This window comes from Rhopilema esculentum, chromosome 6 (genome assembly GCF_057945365.1).
Source record: "Rhopilema esculentum isolate cy_ngs chromosome 6, ASM5794536v1, whole genome shotgun sequence".
Lineage (NCBI taxonomy): Eukaryota > Metazoa > Cnidaria > Scyphozoa > Rhizostomeae > Rhizostomatidae > Rhopilema > Rhopilema esculentum.
In genome coordinates this window covers 7,255,048-7,281,286 of record NC_142820.1, presented here as the reverse complement: position 1 = coordinate 7,281,286, position 26,239 = coordinate 7,255,048, and the positions used below count along the sequence as shown (strand labels likewise).

General features: G+C 41.3%; 4 protein-coding genes across 4 annotated transcripts in view; all 4 read left to right on the top strand.

Annotated features, from left to right (window-relative positions):
- Positions 1-1,612, top strand: part of LOC135686360 (periodic tryptophan protein 2 homolog) — a 30,713-nt gene extending 29,101 nt beyond the window's left edge. The window contains exons 20-21 of the mRNA XM_089108837.1: positions 251-476; positions 1,232-1,612. Of these exons, the coding sequence (XP_088964963.1) occupies positions 251-476; positions 1,232-1,370 (365 nt within the window). The 3' untranslated portion in view covers positions 1,371-1,612. The remainder of the gene's footprint in view (positions 1-250; positions 477-1,231) is intronic.
- A 1,639-nt stretch (positions 1,613-3,251) lies between these two features.
- Positions 3,252-13,986, top strand: LOC135686362 (microfibril-associated glycoprotein 4). Its single transcript, XM_065202576.2, has 4 exons — positions 3,252-3,535; positions 9,520-9,844; positions 11,330-11,429; positions 12,465-13,986. Exons 1-4 carry the CDS (start codon positions 3,510-3,512, stop codon positions 13,109-13,111), a joined length of 1,098 nt encoding a protein of 365 aa, XP_065058648.2. The 5' UTR covers positions 3,252-3,509; the 3' UTR covers positions 13,112-13,986.
- Positions 13,987-15,333: 1,347 nt separating this feature from the next.
- Positions 15,334-25,433, top strand: LOC135686354 (uncharacterized). Its single transcript, XM_065202567.2, has 3 exons — positions 15,334-16,256; positions 21,888-22,212; positions 24,387-25,433. The coding sequence occupies exons 1-3, from the start codon at positions 16,204-16,206 to the stop codon at positions 24,492-24,494; spliced, it is 486 nt and encodes a 161-aa protein (XP_065058639.1). The 5' UTR covers positions 15,334-16,203; the 3' UTR covers positions 24,495-25,433.
- A 24-nt stretch (positions 25,434-25,457) lies between these two features.
- LOC135686270 (ficolin-2) lies at positions 25,458-26,184 on the top strand. Its single transcript, XM_065202470.2, has one exon. The coding sequence runs from the start codon at positions 25,623-25,625 to the stop codon at positions 26,166-26,168; it is 546 nt and encodes a 181-aa protein (XP_065058542.1). The 5' UTR covers positions 25,458-25,622; the 3' UTR covers positions 26,169-26,184.
- Positions 26,185-26,239: the final 55 nt, after the last annotated feature.

The window sequence follows — 26,239 nt, the reverse complement described above, 5'->3', positions numbered from 1 at the left end:
GTTGAAAATCAATCGTCACCCTGTCATGACGTCACTGTTGCGCCCTAAAATGTTGAATCTAAGCCGCACCTTATTTGCTTTTTTTATTATGTAAGATGAAATCTTACACATCTTAGTTTCTAAGCTTTCCTTTGCGAGTATTATCTACCTGTAATTGATATCTTCGGATGTACTGCATCCCTTTTCGTGGTAGATATATTTTACTCGGTATCGCAAATAACTATATACCACTAGAGTTTGTACTCTTTAGTTCAAGGTATTTGTCAATCAATGACTGAGTCGTTTGCAGTTCAGCTGCTAAATCACGTGGCCAAGCAGTTGGAATCATCAGGACATTTGGAGTTTTATCTTATTTGGACTAAACAACTATTATTTACATGGGGTAAATATATCAAAGAAAATTCACTAGAAGTTATGCCATTGCTCATAAATTTGCAGAAATCATTGGCGAGAACCTCTGAAGATCTGGGAAGACTGTGAGTTTGTCTCCTAGTTGAATTTTTTCTGTAGGTGCTTGTTTTCTGCAGTGATAGAGGTATCTTTTTTCCCTAGCATGTTCATCCGCAGTGCCAATTATATTGTTATTGCCTCCATTAAGGTCCAATTAGCAATATTTCCCTCCTCTCTAGAAGACTCTTGGTCAGTGGCGGCGCCAGCTAATGCCGTGTGGGAGGGTAATGGGCGTGGCCAATGAGACCACGCCCTAATAACCTTGTTTCAGTGCTTTGTACCAGATCAAATTTCCTTAGAAAATATGACCTACCCCTACCTAGTGCTTTTTAACCCGTTTTTAGATGAAATATGTAAACCATGTTTTGAAAAAAGTGGGGGGTAATTACCCCCCCCCCATACCACCTCCTGGCGCCGCCACTGCTCTTGGTGTATTTGTAGGCTGTTTGCCGCTCAGGTAGCTTGGAACCCCTAGAAGGTTGTTCAAAATTATCAAAAGTGGTTGCTTTACTGTTCTAATTTGCTTGGTGCAACCACGAAGTTTCGATCAATTTTAATCCTGTGGTTCTCGAGCACTTCCCCTTTGTTTTCCCCTAGTCTCTGTTTTCTTTGCCATCAAAGACAATAAATTTGCCAAGCACTCAGGGGGATAAAGATCTTAATTCTCAGCTTTCTCTCTTGACTGTTTCTTTGAATACTTTCAAGCATGCAGACAACAACTAGTACTAGTACAACTAATACTGCCATGCATAATCTTTGAAGCATGCATAACCTTTTTCAGGTGCGATGGTAATATATATGCATTAGACTATCTTCTTAAAATGAAGCTGAAGACCTCAGTGAAGGATCAAGATACGGGAACTGAAGCCGTGCAAATTGAAACTTTGAACGCTGGTAACTTTGACAGTCTAGAAGTCTAGTTGATCATCTGTAAAGAGGGGAAGCGTCAATCTACACACAACGAGAAACCAGTAGCCCGACCAGGAAGAGAGATAAGCCTTGTATGGAAGAATCAAGCTCTATATACGATCTTATCCATATTAACCGATTTATTTGTTACAGAAATGGACCTTGTCCGGCCGAGTGCTAATGGCGATCGATGCTACTTGTGATTAGAATAAAAACTTTTGGTTTTAATAAAAAATAATATCGACACTGTTTATTGGTTTTATCTCTTTTTCTTGTCTTTCATTCAATTCAAATATCTTTGCAGTGGTTAATCATATGTTTTTCCGCCCAATCAATCACAGGTTTGGTTGTAAATATTTACTCTTTCTCGCCGATTTTCACTTAAAACAAAGGATATAGGCTCGCTCTGGAGAGCGTTCCAGTTTGAGATCGATCCCGTCTCGTGTAAACGTTCGAAATTGATAGGATCGATCCCAAATTGCCACGGATATGAAACGAGGCTAATGAACTCTCCAGATTAAGGTGCTTTGAGCACGGTACTTCGACACTTGGTCAGGTCTTGCGCGCTCTCTTCGCCCACAAGATGGAAATACAAAACAAGACGGGGGAAGTTTTTTCTATCACGAGTTTATTGATTAATTAAGCGAACAGGCTCCAACCTATAATGTTTTAACTACCTTTCAAATTCGAAGCCATTTTCTTCTCAGCCTTCCTATAAACTTGGTGGTATTTTCTTTGTGTTGATGATGATGGCATAAGCAATACGCATGACCATTCCGTTCAAAAGGCCTAGAAAGCCGTGCAGTCCGATCCGGGATCGATCCCGTGTAAACACAATATATCTTGAGATCTATCAACTGGATCGGTCCCATTTTCCCTCTTTAAACAGGGCCATAGATACAGAAAAGCCAGCCATCTGCAATTGCTTTCAAGCTTTTGTTATGAAATGAAACAAGTTGTAAGGTGTCAATACAGATATAGGGCACCCTAGGACATCAAAGTATAAGGAGAAGCATGAGATTGAATATAAATTTCAAGATATTCATTTCAATGGTAATAAAAAAGCATATTGATTTTCCATTTTCACGTTCGAAAATGTTCTGCGGTCGGAAGTTTTTGCCAACGTACGACCAGCTTGTCGTTGTCGTTAACACTCGTTAAGATTAAAATCAGAAATAATCTCTCAGTCTTTATCCTATATTGAAAAACTTGAGGAGTTATCCACACGGAACAATTTGGAACCGCGACAGTGTAAACACTTGCGAACCGTAACGGTACAAAATTGTCCCGGGACAGTGTAAACGGGGTCTCAGTCTTCATCCTATATTGAAAAACTTGAGGAGTTATCCACACTGTTTGGGTGCTGTTGATAGCAGTTTTGCAGCATGCTCAAAATACAGTAATTACTGACACAAACATCCAATTGTGCTATTGGCAGTAGCAGAGACAGACTACGAGCGCAGATTTGGAAACTAATGGGATAATTCTGAACAGAGACGGATGTAGCGGGAGGGTGTAGGGGGTGCGCAACCCCCAATATTTCTGTGTCCTTCGGTAACTTTTTGTTTCATTCGGTGAAAATCATTTGTTGGTAGTCAAAAGTAACCAAGAAATGGCCTGGCCAAACGAATAGAACATCCGCAAAACATCACAAAACATTTTTGTACCAACATTGTTGGACAATGTTTCATGTCAAACAAATGTTAAAAAATCTATTATTGTCAAGCGCTGCCGCACAGCTTCCTATTGTCTTGACATCCCTAGGCAATGTGGTCTGTGACCTGGGCTTTGGTATTCCATGGTGGCTACCCTTTTTCCAGCCACCTGTAAAATGGTTTTGGCTGTTAGAAACTTTTCTCGCTTTTAAATTCACAGATTCAGCAAATGTCTTAAGAAATCTCTTATGCATTAGTTTTCGTGACGCTTATTCATTTGAGTCTGAATTTATAATCATTACTTTTTAATGCCCTGCGTCCGCAAATATATAGTTTTTCTTAGTAACTAGTGGATTTATTAGTAACCATTAGTAACTTATGTCATTTGAAAAATATGTAAACTGGCAGTAGCACTGTTGCATTGATGAGGCTTATACACTGACGAGATGGTTAACGGCACTGACGACATTTGTTAACGGCAGTGGCATTTCTGCTATGTCTCCCAGCCACTTTCTCACAATGTAAGTAAGAAACTAGTAGCATCTTATGGGGGTGATATCTATGACAAAAATCAGTTTTCGAAATCTGCAATGTATGTAGTGATAACATCTAAGCTTTTGTTCGTTCTGTTTTGTTCCCGCTGAGTTTTTCATGCTACGCTTCGCTGCTTGTATATACCGCTGTGTTTATTTAGAAATAGTCAGTTGGTTTGGAATAAGATAATAACACGACGTACGTCTCTTACTATCGACTTCGCTCTTCAATAATTCGTCCTTCGAATCTGTTACTTGATTAACAACACAGGTTGTTAAATTGGTGACCACGTTGTTTATTTCTACGTCTAAAATTCGACATGAATACAGACGCCAACACGCCCCCGTCAGCCAGCACTACTGCAACTGCAGCCATCGCCACGACTTCAGAACCAGCACCAGTAGCTTCGGTGAGTGTCAAACTTCCACCTTTTTGGCCTAACGACCCCCTGGTTTGGTTTGCTCAAGTAGAGGCCCAGTTTTTCACAAGAAGTATAACTTCACAGGCTACAAAGTTTGCTTATGTAATCTCCGCTCTCCAGCCTGAAATCGCACAGGAGGTACGCGACATTTTGATCCACTCTCCTCAAGCAACGCAGTACGATATACTCAAGGCCGAACTCATACAGCGCACTTCCACATCTGAACAAAAGCGGCTTCACCAACAGCTGACTGCAGAAGAACTGGGTGACCGGAAGCCCTCTCAATTACTGCGCCATATGCGACAACTGCTTGGAGACAATACACTGGAAAACAACATTTTACGACAGTTGTTTTTGGAAAGGTTTCCAACCAATGTCAGGCTGATTTTAGCCACCACTGCTGACTCCCTTCCCGTTGAGCAGGTTGCTTCATTAGCAGACAAAATTTTAGAGGTTGCGACCCCCCTTGGCATTTCCTCTTTAACACCTACTGTGTCAGCGCCAGCCCCCACGCCTGTTCCACCGCCTATCGCATCTGAAGTTCATGCTCTCAGATCTCAAGTAGAGGAACTGACTTTTCAAGTCCAAGCCCTCATGAGCCGCACACAGCCAACCAATAGTTTCCCAGGGCGTAGCCGAAGCCGCTCTATCAGCCGTAATCGCCGAACCAGCCCAGCACCCTCAAACTCTACCTACTGCTGGTACCATCAACGTTATGGTCGACTTGCTCGCAATTGCACTCCACCATGCAAATTTTCAAGATTCACCTCAAACCAGGGAAACGACGCCACCAGCAACTAAGGGCAGTTAGTTCTGCTGGTCCTGCTTCTTCCAATCGCCTCTTTTATATTACCGACCGTACCACTGGTACACGCTTCTTGGTAGATACAGGTGCTGATGTAAGCGTTTTACCTCCTTCTTCTGCTGACAAACAAACTTCTCAAAGCATTTCTTTACAGGCTGTGAATAAGTCGCCAATTCGTACTTTCAGAGAAAAGTCTTTAACGATAGACCTCGGACTTCGCCGCACGTACAGGTGGATTTTTATTATTGCTGAAATACCGTTTCCTATTCTTGGCGCTGATTTCCTAGCTCATTTTGCCCTTAAAGTTGATGTTAAACATCGGAAACTCATTGACACTACAACAAAATTGACAATTCAAGGTATTTTGTCCGCCGATAGCTCACCTCATCCTATGCTGGCAACCCCTGATACTACTTCGCCATACCAAGCCTTACTTCAAAAGTATCCTGACATTGCCCGTCCTTCATACAATGAATCAAAAGTAAAGCATACCGTCACCCATCACATCACAACTTCAGGCCCTCCTGTATTTGCTCGTCCCCGTCGTCTTGCTTCTGAACGTTTGACCATTGCCAAGGCTGAATTTGATCACATGTTGCAACTTGGCATCATTCGGCCGTCAAAAAGCAGTTGGACTTCTCCGTTGCACATGGTTCCTAAGGCTACTCAAGGCGACTGGCGACCTTGCGGTGATTATCGTGGCTTGAACAATGCTGCAGTTCCTGATCGCTACCCCATCCCACACATCCAAGATTGCTCTTCGTCTCTGCATGGAAAAACCGTTTTCTCAAAAATTGATCTTGTGCGTGCCTATCATCAGATTCCAGTCTAGCCTACTGACATTTCTAAGACTGCTATAACAACTCCCTTTGGGCTATTTGAGTTCGTTCGCATGCCATTCGGATTGCGTAATGCAGCACAGACCTTCCAGCGCTTCATGCACCAAGTACTTCGTGGTTTGGATTTCGTTTTTGCTTACATTGATGATTTACTTATCGCAAGCAATTCTGAAGCAGAACATTTGTTGCATCTTGACATTTTATTCTCTCGTCTTTCCGATCATGGTATTGTCATTCATCCTACCAAATGCATTTTTGGCCAATCTCATATTGACTTCCTAGGACATCATGTTTCACCACAAGGAATCTCACCGCTTTCCACAAGCGTTAAAGCAATCAAAGATTTTCCTCCTCCTACTTCGCTCAAAAAGCTTCGCGAGTTCCTGGGATTGCTCAACTTCTACCGTCGTTTTGTGCCTCGCTGTGCTCAATTAATACAGCCTCTCACCGATCTTCTCTCTGCCAAGTCTACCAAGGAACCGTTCCAACTAACTGTGGATTCATTATCTGCATTCTCAGAGATCAAAACAGCACTTTCCCAGGCCACTCTTCTTGTTCACCCATCACCAGTGGCACCATGCAGTGTAGTTGTTGATGCTTCGAATATGGCTGTAGGAGCAGTGCTACAACAATTCCTCAACGGTGCCTGGCAACCTATTTCTTTCTTTTCAAAGCGCCTGCAGCCAGCCGAAACGAAGTACAGCACATTTGGACGAGAACTACTCTCCGTCTACTTAGCTATCAAGCACTTTCGGTACTTTTTGGAAGGACGCGCATTTCATGTTATGACAGACCATAAGCCATTGCTCCATGCACTGTCTTCTTCGTCTGATCGATTTTCGCCACGGGAAATTCGCCATCTTGATTTTATCTCTCAATTCACCTCTGACATACGACATGTAAAAGGCCATCAGAATGTGGTTGCGGATGCTCTTTCTCGCATTGAGCTCAATTCCTTACTCAATATTCCAACCCTTGACTTTGTCACACTGTCTGCAGCTCAACAGCAAGATTGTGAATTCCAACAGGTATAGTCAAACACCTCTCTTAACCTGAAAGAGTTTTCTTTACCGGCAGATTCTGGAACCATCATTTGTGACATATCAACCGGCACTCCTCGCCCATATGTTCCTGTCTGTTATCGCCGCCTTGTGTTTAATCACCTCCACTCACTTGCACATCCCGGTATTCGTGCAACACAGCGACTTATCAGACAACATTACATCTGGCCTAGTATCAACAAAGACATCCGCAATTGGACTCGGTCCTGTATCCCATGCCAACAGGCTAAAGTCACCCGTCACACGTTTTCCCCCATTGGAACTTTTCCAGCTACCGACACACGTTTCGATCACATACACATAGACCTTGTTGGCCCTCTACCACCATCAAATGGCTGTAAATATCTTCTTACTTGCATCGACCGCTACACTCGTTGGCCAGAGGCGATTCCAATTTCAGATGCTACTGCAGAAACCGTCGCTCAAGCTTTTGTTTCACGTTGGATTGCAGTTTTCGGTGTTCCTTCAACGATAACAACTGATAGAGGAGCTCAGTTTGAATCAGCTCTCTTCCGTTCCCTCGCTGATTTACTTGGAATCAAACGTATTCATACTACTTCTTACCACCCTTGCGCCAATGGTATGGTTGAACGTTTCCATCGACAGCTTAAAGCTTCAATCAAAGCTCAACCGGATTCCACAAGATGGATCGACCTTCTTCCACTCATTCTCCTCGGACTACGGACAACGATTAAAACTGACCTCGGTTGTTCACCTGCCCAACTTGTTTATGGTTCCACACTTCGTCTTCCAGGTCAATTCATCTCTCCGACCTTTGATGTCACAGCCCTTGATCCCTCTGTTTTTGTTGATCGTCTACAAAGTTTTATGCAACAACTAAAACCAACTCCTCCCCGTTCTCAATAAGCTTACACATACATCCCAGCTAATCTTCCATCTTGTACGCACGTTTTTGTTCGCCATGATGCTGTTCGAAAGCCGTTTCAACCTCCATACGACGGTCCTTTCAAGGTTCTCAAGCGCAATGACAAACATTTCCTCGTAGATGTCAACGGAAAACAACAAACAATAAGCATAGATCGTCTAAAAGTTGCTTATACCGATGCAGATAACCAACGTTCAACTGCCAGAAACACATCATTCCCATCAAACCATGCTTCAACGAGGGCCAAGCCGGTAGAGAACCAAGTACCTGGTACTTCTCGGACAACACGTTCAGGGAGACACGTTCATTTTCCGGACAGATATGGACATGCCTGAACATTCGTACATACGCTGTATTAACTTTTATCCCAAATACTTTTCTCGAGCTTGCATTCTAGGGGGGAGGTACTGTAGTGATAACATCTAAGCTTTTGTTCGTTCTGTTTTGTTCCCGCTGTGTTTTTCATGCTACGCTTCGCTGCTTGTATATACCGCTGTGTTTATTTAGAAATAGTCAGTTGGTTCGAAATAAGATAATAACACGACGTATCGACTTCGCTCTTCAATAATTCGTCCTTCGAATCTGTTACTTAACAACACAGGTTGTTAAATGTATGCACTGCATTTCATGAATCCAGCAAATGCTAAATCCAAAATTTTGCATTCACGCAATGTGCAATTTGGCAAATTTCAGATACCATTCCGTAATTCGTTAATTCATTCTGCAATCAGTCATTTCATGGTTTGCGATCATGCATCCACCATTCCATATTCCACCATTTCATCACCCTTTTGTCATAACATCATTCTGGAAACCGCTAATCCGTTATTCGGCATTCTGTATTTCGACATCTGTCAATCTGTTATTCGTGATTCAGGAAATTTGCTGATTTTCATTCCAATAGGCAAATGAGTTGAGCAATTCAATTTAGATAGAGAATCTCTCCAACAATTTAATACCCCCGTCAGCGTATTTGGTACTTACCACCAATGGCGGCGCCAGCCACTAAGCTCTGGGGGGACAAACCAAAAAAATTTAAGCCATGCCCTTTTTACCACCAGAAAAAGCCTTTTTACCATCAGGGAACGCCAATTTCATCCGAAGGGAACGCCTATGACAAACTTTTGTTTGAAAATTGGCAGTTTGGAAATCATAGGATTACATCACAAAAAGTATGGTGTCAAAATATTACCCCTCCCCCAATATTTTCTCGTCGAATTTAGACGAAATACAAAATCGATTCTGGCGCCGCTACTGCTTACTACGCGAATGAGATACGGCGCTGTATTCAAACGTAGAATGAGATACCGTGGTGCTTGCCATTCGTACCTTCTAAATGGAAAAGAAAGGGGGATATTTCCTCCAGGGAATTCAACTCATCTCTTTGCATGCCTAAGTTACCGTTGCTCATTTTAACATACCCTGCTTGATCATCTCCGTTGGTTGGATGGATGGCATTGTTTACCGTTTTTCATTCTCATTTCTTTATGAAAAACTTTGGTCCGGGGCTAGAAGGCAATTTCTTAAAGTTTAGGGCTGTTTTGCTACTCCTTTTTTTAAGAAAAATTTTACAAGAACACGAGCCTCAAAATTGGTCAAAAGTTACGTACATACATTCCAGATCTCGATAACCGATTTTTGTCATAGATATCACCCCATATCTTTCTACTGTAGCTGTAAATTTGTCATAAATTGTTTTGTCTGTTTACGAAAACATTTCCAACTTTTTGCTATGAGCTCTTCGGCTCCTCATTTAGGCAATCAGCATATTTGTCTAGCCAGGCTCCTACCTACCTACCTATAGATTGTACTAATAGATTGTAGTTTGATAATTCTCTCAAAGGGCATCAACAAACAAATATGGCGATTGGACTCGATACCGTCGAGTTCATTTTTCATTTAAAGTATTCCTCATTTATTCCTCAGACCCAATGATGAAACCTTCTATTTTTTCTACAGATGTCTCGAGCTCCTTTTTATGCATATGAGTCTAGGGTACATATTGAGGTTGCCTTGCAAGACGTATGGAAATTTCAGCGTTGAAAAACAAGGTTTTATGCTTAATGGACATGTGCTGATGTCATTGGAGATCTGGACTGTAAGAGAATGCGAACAGCATTGCTTGCGTCATCCGGGATGCAGCTCAATAAACTGGAAGATACCAGCATCTGGGTTTGCTAATTGCCAGATCAATGATAAATCGGCAGAAAATTCGTATGACAACGTAATGTTATCTCCTTCATCTGAATGGACCTACAAAACAACAAATTATACAGAAAGAAATGTAAGTTGCAGAAGGTTTAGGACCATCAGCAATTAGAATTAGGGGAAGGTTACACCTTTTTTATGTTAGAGACAAAGGTTGTGGGAATAATCATAGGTGTAACAAAAGAAATAGGATATGAACACATTCAATCAAATTTGAATATACAGAGGTGCCATCTGTGATCTCTCGTAAGTTGTAGCTGTCAAAAGGTGGCATTGGATTTGATTGGCCGCACCCTTTTCTCACTGCGATCCTCTCACATTGTGATCATTATTTTGTGTAAATGTGTCTAGAGTAGAAACTAGGCTTTCTACAAAAAGGGCACTTTTCTAACAAAACGGGAAATTTCTTTATGTTCTTGGAAGAATTGAGGCACAAGGACCATTATATCATCGTTTTAGAAAGACTTTGTCACTGGTGGCGGCATTGCATCTGCTATAAGAGCATTTGATATGCTGTCACTGGTAAAAAGAACTATGCAACGTTTACACAAACAAAGTGGACTTTGAAGAACGATTTCATGTTATTTTGCACTTCAAATTTTCATCAAACAAAACTGCCCCTTTAGAGTTACTCTTTATGAAAAGCATGCACTTCAGTGCTCGAAAGAGACACGATTTTAAAGTAGGTTTTTTAAATTGATAAAATCTAAAGATGGACAATCTCTAATCATGTTGGCTGCCTTAACCAAAGGTGCCGTTGATGATCTGCTCAGGGAATCAGCGTCCGGGGGCAAAGAAGCTACAGCCCCCCTCAAACCAAAAGCTTCAAACTTTTGCTACTTTGTGCGGGCTAACTTGTCTTTAGCTTTCTCCGTGGAAAAAATCAAACCCCACTTCGCCCCTTTGTTTTTTACTGCAAATGCATAAGACAAAGGTTAAAACTTACTATATAAGGAAGTAGAGCTTGGAACAAGCCCATGACTTGTATAACTGGGGCGGTGCCAAGAAACTCAAAGTGAGAGGTAAGCTCGAGTTGACAGTATTATTTGACTAAAAACCCATCTTTGAAAAGGCAAAAAGTGCATTACTGTATATTATGTCTATGATGACGTGAGCACCTAGATTAATTCTATTGAGAAATTGGCTGGACTGTTGAGAGATTTCTGCGGGAGAGCTGGATGAAGAGGCCCAGAATATTTCCGTGACCACTCCTTTTGATTTAATACCTTTCAGAATATTTTTTTCTGTCAGTTTCTCACAACCGTTGCAATTATCTTACTATTCTAGGCATATTTGTTTCTATTTCTTTTATTTGTTCTTTTCTACTTTTTGTTAAAGCTTTTTCTTTACAAGAAAGTGGAGGGGAGCTGAAGCCTCTCAGCCCCCCCCCCTCTTTGCTCCTGTTGTATGCCTGTACAACCCTGTTATTTTCTTTGACTCTTCTACATAGCTTCGATTTATTTCTTCAGCTTATCTGAATTTGCTCAAGTTACAATTTATCAATTCTTGAAGCAACTAATGCACTAGTCGTTAACCTGTGTGTCCATTTCACTGTTTTCAGATCGGTGAGTTGTGTCAAGCTTTGAAACCATGTAAAACCCCAGAAACATGTATGGATTCCTGCGATTGCCCAGGATACGACTGCCAAACCACGAATTTAGGCAAGTAATTTTCAGCGTAACAAAACATTGTATCTCTAAACAGTTTTGTAAAGCAAAAAGGCAACAAGACTTCGATAAACTGAAAGTATGGTGTGCTTTCAAATGGCGATGATACTTGGTCGCTTGCAAGAGTATTCCAAATAGCCACAACCCCTCCGCCCCTATTTTCCGGTCTCCTTTTATATATTTTTACGATATTTTTAAAGAGGCACAATATCTTATAAGACTGTCAGACTAGCCCTGAAATGACGGTGATGCCACTCTCCATCGCAGAGGCGTTTGTTGAGAAAGATCGCTTCTAACCCTGACAACTAGCCATGACAAAAAAGTTGGTTGCTGCCACAGCCTGACAAAAAAGTCGGTTGCTGCCACAGCCTGACAAAAAAGGTTGGTTGCTGCCACAGCTTCTGCGACGGAGAAGTCTTTCTAGTCGAACCCACAGGGCTCAACCTAAACAAGTGGTGGTAAGGCGTCCCCACTACCGGTGTTTTAATCGTAACAGTATTGCTAGGGAGGTTGCGAACCAAGGTTTAAGAGGCAGCCTCCTCCTTACCCATGAGAAAGAATAACCCCCGCCGGATGCCAACTTGATTTTGATGGTTTATCGAGAGGAGCTAACAGGTACTACACCTTGCTCAAGGTTGACCTGGAAGGAGTATTTGGTAGAAGCTCATCCCACGTCAGGACTCCAAAGCCGGAATAAATGAAATAAAATCGTCTACATACTATAGTTGAGAGAGACCTGGTCAGTCTCCCTTTACAATTCAATGTGTGCTGTTCATTTAAAAACAGTATACTCTCGTTAAGTAGGACCCCGGATAAGTAGGACGCCAGCTATGAAGTACAGATTTTCCCGGTCCCTTGAACTTGCTTACCCTTTTCAAGCGTTTGGATAAGTAGGACGCCCGCTAAGTGGTACACTTTTGCTCGGTCCCTTGAGTGTCCCACTTAACGAGAGTATACTGTATTGATCATCCCGATAGACCAAAAGGTTTTCATTGAAGCAAACATGATAATTTCCTTTCCATTTAACAGGACAAAAAAGTTGCCAGGATTTGTACGCTCTTGGCTTCAGAGAAAGTACGAGATACGACATTTATCAACCAGACATTGGAATTTTCCCAGTCAGATGTGACATGGCAACCGATGGAGGAGGTTGGATTGTGTTCCAGCGCCGTGTTGATGCCAGTGTGGATTTCTTTCGAGATTGGGATGCCTACAAGCAAGGATTTGGGGATATGAACGGAAACTTCTGGCTGGGGCTTGAAAAACTGCACAAGTTAGCGGCTCCAGGAAAGGGGGCCATTCTTCGTGTTGACTTAAAACACATGGAATTCGAAGACAAGAAATATGCAAAGTACAGCTTATTTGAGATTTCTGGAGAATTGGATGGGTATCGTCTAAATGTGGGAGGCTTCTCTGGAACTGCTGGTGATTCACTGGCAAGACAAAACAATATGAAATTCTCGACAAAGGACAAGGATCAAGATACATATCATTCCAACTGTGCAGAAATATATAAAGGAGCTTGGTGGTACATTGCATGCCATGACTCAAATCTGAACGCCCTTCATCCTTCCTCTGGAAGTGGTAGTGTACTCGCAGGTTATATGTCCTGGAAAGCGATTAGGAACGAACATGGTAAAGTGACATTCTCTGAGATGAAAGTGAAGTATCCGTAGAAGTATTCATTCATAACTGTTACTTGCTAACTGTTAACTGCAAAGACTTCGAATTTAGTTTTCTTTGTCTTAAAAAAAGTGACAAGGCCATGGCCCTACTTTTACTCTTGCACTCTCAAGTATGAAAAGGTTGTAAGAAAAATGTTGAAAAGTTGTGTAAAAAGAATTAATAGTAATGGCGTTTAATGGCGTATTGTATAAATTATTTAATGCTAGTGTTTCGAAGTGAACGCACACCGACTTACTTACTGACACATGCTCACTTATTTTTAAGGAACCAAGTTTTGATCAAATACTTTAATTACCAAAATACAAGTAGTATTTTGGGCTGTCTTTATTGATTCTGGGAGTGAATTCTAGATTTTAGGCCCTTGAAAACTTCGTGATCTGTTACCATTGTTGGTAGTTCTGACTTTTGGAACGGCAAAAGGGTTTTTGAGACGAAAGTTGTGACCTGTTGTTTTAGGGACAAAGTAGTTTTTCATAAAAGTTGGATTAACGTTGTTTAGTATTTTATAAACTTCAATTGCTTAAATTGTAATAAATAGGATGTGTATGTTATTTTATTTCGAGATAGCAATATACATGGGTAATAAATCTTTATACGAAGTTGAATAGTTCGAATAGGCTAGTCGTAATGTCCTCTCGTTAAATTTCTTTAGATTGTCCTGCCTTTCTTAACCACATAAACAACTATATCTATGGGCAATAGTTGAAAGGACATGGATAAATGCACTTTTAATTATTTCTTTCTCTTATTCCCCATAAATCTTGCTAATCTTTTCAAAGGATTCATCTATTTAGCCTCGTTTTTTCAGATATTATCAATATGAGCATTAACTTTGAAATCTTAATAGATCTGAACACAAAGCAAAGTAGCATTTTCATTTTAATTGAAAATTTATGTAAGTTTTAAACTCATTTATGCATTTATTTATCTTTGTTGCCAATTATGAAAGCTTGAAATTTAGAGGGATTCGCAATCATTTGTGTGGATTCTTGGGTGGTATTGCCATAACTCCTCGAATAAGCCTCTTTTGGCTTACTGATTTGAGATACTGTTTGAGACACTTACTTCTTCAAGCAGAGGCTTTAATAAGGGTGAGGGCTTGTTAAAGTCTCCAAAAACTGCCATTCAAATTTGTGAAGAACTTTCTCTTTTTTTCAAGTTCACTCTGAGAAACGAAACATTTTGCAAGTCAACACCGACACTAAAAATATCATGGACGGAAATAACGCACTTCATAAAAAGTGACATGTCAGGAAGAAGCTTACTCTAGGTTGGGGGCTCTTTAAAAATTTTCACTTCCAGGTTAGGGGCTAATATCTGGACGTATGAGAGAGGGTAAATTTGCTCACGGTAAATTGCACAAAACTCGTGTTTTTAAAAATCAATGACCAACTTGGGGGCCTTTTAAACTTTTAAATAATCTATAAAGACCATTTTGTAATATTTGATGACCCGCGCCTTAGGTGGAACACAAAGCTACTTCAATATTACTACTTTTACAGTTCCTTGGTGTCGAGAGGAGAAACGACCTCAAAATCAAAGCAGTTGTACAGCTTATTGACAACATTCGATGTTCAGTTACATAAGTTTCTATATGATACTTAATTGTGCTGTTTATAATAATTACGAATTTGAAACATATAGTATACGTCTTAGAGAACCTTTTCAGCTACCGCAAAATGCATAAAGGAGAGTCTGAGCTACCGCAAAATGCATAAAAGTTCCACGAATGATGGTAAAAATGCAATGAAAAAGGAGTTATTAACTCTTTAGATTTCATGTTGCTTAATCTATGGGTTTGCAAATGTCGGATACGATTTGTCGGTGCATAACAACGTTCTGCACATATCCAGCATTCTTTTATGGAGAAGAAACATCTTTGCTTATATCCAACCTTTTTTCGCAAACGTAGTATGAAGACAAGAGGCAGAAATTTCTGAAAGATACCAGCGTGATATTTGAGTGCTGCCTTGGGTCTTCAAGAACCCCACAACAGGTCTGCGTTTCATTGCAGCTCTTCCTTTTGATAGCTTGGTCAAGAAATCTACTTGATGCTCGTTGGTCGTAAAGTTTTTGCCAACGTACGACCAGCTTGTCGTTGTCGTTAACACTCGTTAAGATTAAAATCAGAAATAATCTCTCAGTCTTTATCCTATATTGAAAAACTTGAGGAGTTATCCACACGGAACAATTTGGAACCGCGACAGTGTAAACACTTGCGAACCGTAACGGTACAAAATTGTCCCGGGACAGTGTAAACGGGGTCTCAGTCTTCATCCTATATTGAAAAACTTGAGGAGTTATCCACACTGTTTGGGTGCTGTTGATAGCAGTTTTGCAGCATGCTCAAAATACAGTAATTACTGACACAAACATCCAATTGTGCTATTGGCAGTAGCAGAGACAGACTACGAGCGCAGATTTGGAAACTAATGGGATAATTCTGAACAGAGACGGATGTAGCGGGAGGGTGTAGGGGGTGCGCAACCCCCAATATTTCTGTGTCCTTCGGTAACTTTTTGTTTCATTCGATGAAAATCATTTGTTGGTAGTCAAAAGTAACCAAGAAATGGCCTGGCCAAACGAATAGAACATCCGCAAAACATCACAAAACATTTTTGTACCAACATTGTTGGACAATGTTTCATGTCAAACAAATGTTAAAAAATATATTATTGTCAAGCGCTGCCGCACAGCTTCCTATTGTCTTGACATCCCTAGCCAATGTGGTCTGTGACCTAGGCTTTGGTATTCCATGGTGGCTACCCTTTTTCCAGCCACCTGTAAAATGGTTTTGGCTGTTAGAAACTTTTCTTGGCTTCACGATGGTTTGAATCGCTTTTAAATTCACAGATTCAGCAAATGTCTTAAGAAATTACTTACGCATTAGTTTTCGTGACGCTTATTCATATGAGTCTGAATCTTTAATCATTACTTTTTAATGCCCTGCGTCCGCAAATATATAGTTTTTCCTAGTAACTAGTGGATTTATTAGTAGCCATTAGTAACTTATATCATTGAAAAATATGTAAACTGGCAGTAGCACTGTTGCATTGATGAGGCTTATTACTACACTGACGAGATGGTTAACGGCAGTGGCATTTCTGCAATGTCTCCCAGCCACTTTCTCACAATGTAAGTAAGAAACTAGTAGCATCTTATGGGGGTGATATCTATGACAAAAATCAGTTTTCGAAATCTGCAATGTATGTAGTGATAACATCTAAGCTTTTGTTCGTTCTGTTTTGTTCCCGCTGAGTTTTTCATGCTACGCTTCGCTGCTTGTATATACCGCTGTGTTTATTTAGAAATAGTCAGTTGGTTTGGAATAAGATAATAACACGACGTACGTCTCTTACTATCGACTTCGCTCTTCAATAATTCGTCCTTCGAATCTGTTACTTGATTAACAACACAGGTTGTTAAATTGGTGACCACGTTGTTTATTTCTACGTCTAAAATTCGACATGAATACAGACGCCAACACGCCCCCGTCAGCCAGCACTACTGCAACTGCAGCCATCGCCACGACTTCAGAACCAGCACCAGTAGCTTCGGTGAGTGTCAAACTTCCACCTTTTTGGCCTAACGACCCCCTGGTTTGGTTTGCTCAAGTAGAGGCCCAGTTTTTCACAAGAAGTATAACTTCACAGGCTACAAAGTTTGCTTATGTAATCTCCGCTCTCCAGCCTGAAATCGCACAGGAGGTACGCGACATTTTGATCCACCCCCCTCAAGCAAAACAGTACGATATACTCAAGGCCGAACTCATACAGCACACTTCCACATCTGAACAAAAGCGGCTTCACCAACTGCTGACTGCAGAAGAACTGGGTGACCGGAAGTCCTCTCAATTACTGCGCCATATGCGACAACTGCTTGGAGACAATACACTGGGAAACAACATTTTACGACAGTTGTTTTTGGAAAGGTTACCAACCAATGTCAGGCTGATTTTAGCCTCCACTGCTGACTCTCTTCCGTTGAGCAGGTTGCTTTATTAGCAGACAAAATTTTAGAGGTTGCGACCCCCCTTGGCATTTCCTCTTTAACACCTACTGTGTCAGCGCCAGCCCCCACGCCTGTTCCACCGCCTATCGCATCTGAAGTTCATGCTCTCAGATCTCAAGTAGAGGAACTGACTTTTCAAGTCCAAGCCCTCATGAGCCGCACACAGCCAACCAATAGTTTCCCAGGGCGTAGCCGAAGCCGCTCTATCAGCCGTAATCGCCGAACCAGCCCAGCACCCTCAAACTCTACCTACTGCTGGTACCATCAACGTTATGGTCGACTTGCTCGCAATTGCACTCCACCATGCAACTTTTCAAGATTCACCTCAAACCAGGGAAACGACGCCACCAGCAACTAAGGGCAACTAGTTCTGCTGGTCCTGCTTCTTCCAATCGCCTCTTTTATATTACCGACCGTACCACTGGTACACGCTTCTTGGTAGATACAGGTGCTGATGTAAGCGTTTTACCTCCTTCTTCTGCTGACAAACAAGCTTCTCATAACATTTCTTTACAGGCTGTGAATAAGTCGCCAATTCGTACTTTCAGAGAAAAGTCTTTAACGATAGACCTCGGACTTCGCCGCACGTACAGGTGGATTTTTATTATTGCTGAAATACCGTTTCCTATTCTTGGCGCTGATTTCCTAGCTCATTTTGGCCTTAAAGTTGATGTTAAACATCGGAAACTCATTGACACTACAACAAAATTGACAATTCAAGGTATTTTGTCCGCCGATAGCTCACCTCATCCTATGCTGGCAACCCCTGATACTACTTCGCCATACCAAGCCTTACTTCAAAAGTATCCTGACATTGCCCGTCCTTCATACAATGAATCAAAAGTAAAGCATACCGTCACCCATCACATCACAACTTCAGGCCCTCCTGTATTTGCTCGTCCCCGTCGTATTGCTTCTGAACGTTTGACCATTGCCAAGGCTGAATTTGATCACATGTTGCAACTTGGCATCATTCGGCCGTCAAAAAGCAGTTGGTCTTCTCCGTTGCACATGGTTCCTAAGGCTACTCAAGGCGACTGGCGACCTTGCGGTGATTATCGTGGCTTGAACAATGCTACAGTTCCTGATCGCTACCCCATCCCACACATCCAAGATTGCTCTTCGTCTCTGCATGGAAAAACCGTTTTCTCAAAAATTGATCTTGTGCGTGCCTATCATCAGATTCCAGTCGAGCCTACTGACATTTCTAAGACTGCTATAACAACTCCCTTTGGGCTATTTGAGTTCGTTCGCATGCCATTCGGATTGCGTAATGCAGCACAGACCTTCCAGCGCTTCATGCACCAAGTACTTCGTGGTTTGGATTTCGTTTTTGCTTACATTGATGATTTACTTATCGCAAGGAATTCTGAAGCAGAACATTTGTTGCATCTTGACATTTTATTCTCTCGTCTTTCCGATCATGGTATTGTCATTCACCCTACCAAATGCATTTTTGGCCAATCTCATATTGACTTCCTAGGGCATCATGTTTCACCACAAGGAATCTCACCGCTTTCCACAAGCGTTAAAGCAATCAAAGATTTTCCTCCTCCTACTTCGCTCAAAAAGCTTCGCGAGTTCCTGGGATTGCTCAACTTCTACCGTCGTTTTGTGCCTCGCTGTGCTCAATTAATACAGCCTCTCACCGATCTTCTCTCTGCCAAGTCTACCAAGGAACCGTTCCAACTAACTGTGGATTCATTATCTGCATTCTCAGAGATCAAAACAGCACTTTCCCAGGCCTCTCTTCTTGTTCACCCATCACCAGTGGCACCATGCAGTGTAGTTGTTGATGCTTCGAATATGGCTGTAGGAGCAGTGCTACAACAATTCCTCAACGGTGCCTGGCAACCTATTTCTTTCTTTTCAAAGCGCCTGCAGCCAGCCGAAACGAAGTACAGCACATTTGGACGAGAACTACTCTCCGTCTACTTAGCTATCAAGCACTTTCGGTACTTTTTGGAAGGACGCGCATTTCATGTTATGACAGACCATAAGCCATTGCTCCATGCACTGTCTTCTTCGTCTGATCGATATTCGCCACGGGAAATTCGCCATCTTGATTTTATCTCTCAATTCACCTCTGACATACGACATGTAAAAGGCCATCAGAATGTGGTTGCGGATGCTCTTTCTCGCATTGAGCTCAATTCCTTACTCAATATTCCAACCCTTGACTTTGTCACACTGTCTGCAGCTCAACAGCAAGATTCTGAATTCCAACAGGTACAGTCAAACACCTCTCTTAACCTGAAAGAGTTTTCTTTACCGGCAGATTCTGGAACCATCATTTGTGACATATCAACCGGCATAAGAGGCGATTCCAATTTCAGATGCTACTGCAGAAACCGTCGCTCAAGCTTTTGTTTCACGTTGGATTGCAGTTTTCGGTGTTCCTTCAACGATAACAACTGATAGAGGAGCTCAGTTTGAATCAGCTCTCTTCCGTTCCCTCGCTGATTTACTTGGAATCAAACGTATTCATACTACTTCTTACCACCCTTGCGCCAATGGTATGGTTAAGCGTTTCCATCGACAGCTTAAAGCTTCAATCAAAGCTCAACCGGATTCCACAAGATGGATCGACCTTCTTCCACTCATTCTCCTCGGACTACGGACAACGATTAAAACTGACCTCGGTTGTTCACCTGCCCAACTTGTTTATGGTTCCACACTTCGTCTTCCAGGTCAATTCATCTCTCCGACCTTTGATGTCACAGCTCTTGATCCCTCTGTTTTTGTTGATCGTCTACAAAGTTTTATGCAACAACTAAAACCAACTCCTCCCCGTTCTCAATAAGCTTACACATACATCCCAGCTAATCTTCCATCTTGTACGCACGTTTTTGTTCGCCATGATGCTGTTCGAAAGCCGTTTCAACCTCCATACGACGGTCCTTTCAAGGTTCTCAAGCGCAATGACAAACATTTCCTCGTAGATGTCAACGGAAAACAACAAACAATAAGCATAGATCGTCTAAAAGTTGCTTATACCGATGCAGATAACCAACGTTCAACTGCCAGAAACACATCATTCCCATCAAACCATGCTTCAACGAGGGCCAAGCCGGTAGAGAACCAAGTACCTGGTAATTCTCGGACAACACGTTCAGGGAGACACGTTCATTTTCCGGACAGATATGGACATGCCTGAACATTCGTACATACGCTGTATTAACTTTTATCCCAAATACTTTTCTCGAGCTTGCATTCTAGGGGGGAGGTACTGTAGTGATAACATCTAAGCTTTTGTTCGTTCTGTTTTGTTCCCGCTGTGTTTTTCATGCTACGCTTCGCTGCTTGTATATACCGCTGTGTTTATTTAGAAATAGTCAGTTGGTTCGAAATAAGATAATAACACGACGTATCGACTTCGCTCTTCAATAATTCGTTCTTCGAATCTGTTACTTAACAACACAGGTTGTTAAATGTATGCACTGCATTTCATGAATCCAGCAAATGCTAAATCCAAAATTTTGCATTCACGCAATGTGCAATTTGGCAAATTTCAGATACCATTCCGTAATTCGTTAATTCATTCTGCAATCAGTCATTTCATGGTTTGCGATCATGCATCCACCATTCCATATTCCACCATTTCATCACCCTTTTGTCATAACATCATTCTGGAAACCGCTAATCCGTTATTCGGCATTCTGTATTTCGACATCTGTCAATCTGTTATTCGTGATTCAGGAAATTTGCTGATTTTCATTCCAATAGGCAAATGAGTTGAGCAATTCAATTTAGATAGAGAATCTCTCCAACAATTTAATACCCCCGTCAGCGTATTTGGTACTTACCACCAATGGCGGCGCCAGCCACTAAGCTCTGGGGGGACAAACCAAAAAAATTTAAGCCATGCCCTTTTTACCACCAGAAAAAGCATTTTTACCATCAGGGAACGCCAATTTCATCCGAAGGGAACGCCTATGACAAACTTTTGTTTGAAAATTGGCAGTTTGGAAATCATAGGATTACATCACAAAAAGTATGGTGTCAAAATATTACCCCTCCCCCAATATTTTCTCGTCGAATTTAGACGAAATACAAAATCGATTCTGGCGCCGCTACTGCTTACTACGCGAATGAGATACGGCGCTGTATTCAAACGTAGAATGAGATACCGTGGTGCTTGCCATTCGTACCTTCTAAATGGAAAAGAAAGGGGGATATTTCCTCCAGGGAATTCAACTCATCTCTTTGCATGCCTAAGTTACCGTTGCTCATTTTAACATACCCTGCTTGATTATCTCCGTTGGTTGGATGGATGGCATTGTTTACCGTTTTTCATTCTCATTTCTTTATGAAAAACTTTGGTCCGGGGCTAGAAGGCAATTTCTTAAAGTTTAGGGCTGTTTTGCTACTCCTTTTTATAAGAAAAATTTTACAAGAACACGAGCCTCAAAATTGGTCAAAAGTTACGTACATACATTCCAGATCTCGATAACCGATTTTTGTCATAGATATCACCCCATATCTTTCTACTGTAGCTGTAAATTTGTCATAAATTGTTTTGTCTGTTTACGAAAACATTTCCAACTTTTTGCTATGAGCTCTTCGGCTCCTCATTTAGGCAATCAGCATATTTGTCTAGCCAGGCTCCTACCTACCTAGTTTGATAATTCTCTCAAAGGGCATCAACAAACAAATATGGCGATTGGACTCGATACAGTCGAGTTCATTTTTCATTTAAAGTATTCCTCATTTATTCCTCAGACCCAATGATGAAACCTTCTATTTTTTCTACAGATGTCTCGAGCTCCTTTTTATGCATATGAGTCTAGGGTACATATTGAGGTTGCCTTGCAAGACGTATGGAAATTTCAGCGTTGAAAAACAAGGTTTTATGCTTAATGGACATGTGCTGATGTCATTGGAGATCTGGACTGTAAGAGAATGCGAACAGCATTGCTTGAGTCATCCGGGATGCAGCTCAATAAACTGGAAGATACCAGCATCTGGGTTTGCTAATTGCCAGATCAATGATAAATCGGCAGAAAATTCGTATGACAACGTAATGTTATCTCCTTCATCTGAATGGACCTACAAAACAACAAATTATACAGAAAGAAATGTAAGTTGCAGAAGGTTTAGGACCATCAGCATTTAGAATTAGGGGAAGCTTACACCTTTTTTATTTTAGAGACAAAGGTTTTGGGAGTAATCATAGGTGTAACAAAAGAAATAGGATATGAACACATTCAATCAAATTTGAATATACAGAGTTGCCATCTGTGATCACTCGTAAGTTGTAGCTGTCAAAAGGTGGCATTGGATTTGATTGGCCGCACCCTTTTTTCACTGCGATCCTCTCACATTGTGATCATTATTTTGTGTAAATGTGTCTAGAGTAGAAACTAGGCTTTCTACAAAAAGGGCACTTTTCTAACAAAACGGGAAATTTCTTTATGTTCTTGGAAGAATGGAGGCACAAGGACCATTATATCATCGTTTTAGAAAGACTTTGTCACTGGTGGCGGCATTGCATCTGCTATAAGAGCATTTGATATGCTGTCACTGGTAAAAAGAACTATGCAACGTTTACACAAACAAAGTGGACTTTGAAGAACGATTTCATGTTATTTTGCACTTCAAATTTTCATCAAACAAAACTGCCCCTTTAGAGTTACTCTTTATGAAAAGCATGCACTTCAGTGCTCGAAAGAGACACGATTTTAAAGTAGGTTTTTTAAATTGATAAAATCTAAAGATGGACAATCTCTAATCATGTTGGCTGCCTTAACCAAAGGTGCCGTTGATGATCTTGTAAAATTTGCTGCTGGTATATATATTTGTAAAACTTCTGACACCATTCGTTGTTTGAGCGATTGACCGAGCGAATAAACGACACGTATTGACACACAAAATCAATTCCTTTTGTTCCATCCAAAGCTAAGACGTACTTTTACACAATATCGAAACTTAGGTACTAAACAGCCTTTCACAAGCGCTGTTACGCCATTAAATTATATATATATGAAACGAAACCTCGAGTGCTTTCACAAGCCACTCGGGTTGAATGCCATCAGCCCTCTCTTAGCCTTTCCATCCATTACCGTTCTGTGTGTGTGTGAGTTAGTGTCTACATGTTTGATAGCAGTGGCCTTTCGCAAGCACCACGCTTCTCTCTAACTAACTAACTAACTCTGTTACTCCGTACTCTACTTTATATAACAGCATTACAATATAGCAAACTAATATCAATAATTGCCGGTGTTATTGTCGGTATCTATCGTGCAATACGTAAATGAACTAGTAGGAGGTGTTAGATATATTAGGATACGCGGGGGAACTTTGTAGAGCAAAAGGGCATGTAAAATATTGCTATACCGGAAAACATGAAAAACTAACACGCGACAAACTAATATATCCTAAACAAAGAGAAGCATGAACAAATATAAGCATAAACGCAAGACTGACCTAAAATGAAATAAGTACCTATATTACAATCTGCTCAGGGAATCAGCGTCCGGGGGCAAAAAAGCTACAGCCCCCCTCAAACCAAAAGCTTCAAACTTTTGCTACTTTGTGCGGGCTAACTTGTCTTTAGCTTTCTCCGTGGAAAAAATCAAACCCCACTTCGCCCCTTTGTTTTTTACTGCAAATGCATAAGACAAAGGTTAAAACTTACTATATAAGGAAGTAGAGCTTGGAACAAGCCCATGACTTGTATAACTGGGGCGGTGCCAAGAAACTCAAAGTGAGAGGTAAGCTCGAGTTGACAGTATTATTTGACTAAAAACCCATCTTTGAAAAGGCAAAAAGTGCATTACTGTATATTATGTCTATGATGACGTGAGCACCTAGATTAATTCTATTGAGAAATTGGCTGGACTGTTGAGAGATTTCTGCGGGAGAGCTGGATGAAGAGGCCCAGAATATTTCCGTGACCACTCCTTTTGATTTAATACCTTTCAGAATATTTTTTTCTGTCAGTTTCTCACAACCGTTGCAATTATCTTACTATTCTAGGCATATTTGTTTCTATTTCTTTTCTTTATTCTTTTCTACTTTTTGTTAAAGCTTTTTCTTTACAAGAAAGTGGAGGGGAGCTGAAGCCTCTCAGCCCCCCCACCCCCTTTGCTCTTGTTGTATGCCTGTTACAACCCTGTTATTTTCTTTGACTCTTCTACATAGCTTCGATTTATTTCTTCAGTTTATCTGAATTTGCTCAAGTAACAATTTATCAATTCTTGAAGCAACTAATGCACTAGTCGTTAACCTGTGTGTCCATTTCACTGTTTTCAGATCGGTGAGTTGTGTCAAGCTTTGAAACCGTGTAAAACCCCAGAAACATGTATGGATTCCTGCGATTGCCCAGGATACGACTGCCAAACCACGAATTTAGGCAAGTAATTTTCTGCGTAACAAAACATTGTATCTCTAAACAGTTTTGTAAAGCAAAAAGGCAACAAGACTTCGATAAACTGAAAGTATGGTGTGCTTTCAAATGGCGATGATACTTGGTCGCTTGCAAGAGTATTCCAAATAGCCACAACCCCTCCGCCCCTATTTTCCGGTCTCCTTTTATATATTTTTACGATATTTTTAAAGAGGCACAATATCTTATAAGACTGTCAGACTAGCCCTGAAATGACGGTGATGCCACTCTCCATCGCAGAGGCGTTTGTTGAGAAAGATCGCTTCTAACCCTGACAACTAGCCCTGACAAAAAAGTTGGTTGCTGCCACAGCCTGACAAAAAAGTCGGTTGCTGCCACAGCCTGACAAAAAAGGTTGGTTGATGCCACAGCTTCTGCGACGGAGAAGTCTTTCTAGTCGAACCCACAGGGCTCAACCTAAACAAGTGGTGGTAAGGCGTCCCCACTACCGGTGTTTTAATCGTAACAGTATTGCTAGGGAGGTTGCGAACCAAGGTTTAAGAGGCAGCCTCCTCCTTACCCATGAGAAAGAATAACCCCCGCCGGATGCCAACTTGATTTTGATGGTTTATCGAGAGGAGCTAACAGGTACTACACCTTGCTCAAGGTTGACCTGGAAGTAGTATTTGGTAGAAGCTCATCCCACGTCAGGACTCCAAAGCCGGAATAAATGAAATAAAATCGTCTACATACTATAGTTGAGAGAGACCTGGTCAGTCTCCTTTTACAATTCAGTGTGTGCTGTTCATTTAAAAACAGTATACTCTCGTTAAGTAGGACCCCGGATAAGTAGGACGCCAGCTATGAAGTACAGATTTTCCCGGTCCCTTGAACTTGCTTACCCTTTTCAAGCGTTTGGATAAGTAGGACGCCCGCTAAGTGGTATACTTTTGCTCGGTCCCTTGAGTGTCCCACTTAACGAGAGTATACTGTATTGATCATCCCGATAGACCAAAAGGTTTTCATTGAAGCAAACATGATAATTTCCTTTCCATTTAACAGGACAAGAAAGTTGCCAGGATTTGTACGCTCTTGGCTTCAGAGAAAGTACGAGATACAACATTTATCAACCAGACATTGGAATTTTCCCAGTCAGATGTGACATGGCAACCGATGGAGGAGGTTGGATTGTGTTCCAGCGCCGTGTTGATGCCAGTGTGGATTTCTTTCGAGATTGGGATGCCTACAAGCAAGGATTTGGGGATATGAACGGAAACTTCTGGCTGGGGCTTGAAAAACTGCACAAGCTAGCGGCTCCAGGAAAGGGGGCCATTCTTCGTGTTGACTTAAAACACATGGAATTCGAAGACAAGAAATATGCAAAGTACAGCTTATTTGAGATTTCTGGAGAATTGGATGGGTATCGTCTGAAGGTGGGAGGCTACTCTGGAGATGCTGGTGATTCTCTGAGTTTCCAAAACGGCATGAAATTCACAACGAAGGACAAGGATCAAGATACTTATTACATCAATTGTGCATCAAAATTTAAAGGGGCTTGGTGGTACAGTGCTTGCCATTTGTCAAATCTAAATGGCCTTCATCCTTCCTCTGGAAGTGGTAGTGCACTCACAGAATATATGTCCTGGAAAGCGATTAAAAACGAATATGGCAAAGTGACATTCTCTGAGATGAAAGTGAAGTATCCGTAGAAGTATTCATTCATAACTGTTACTTGCTACCTGTTAACTGCAAAGACTTCGGATTTAGTTTTCTTTGTCTT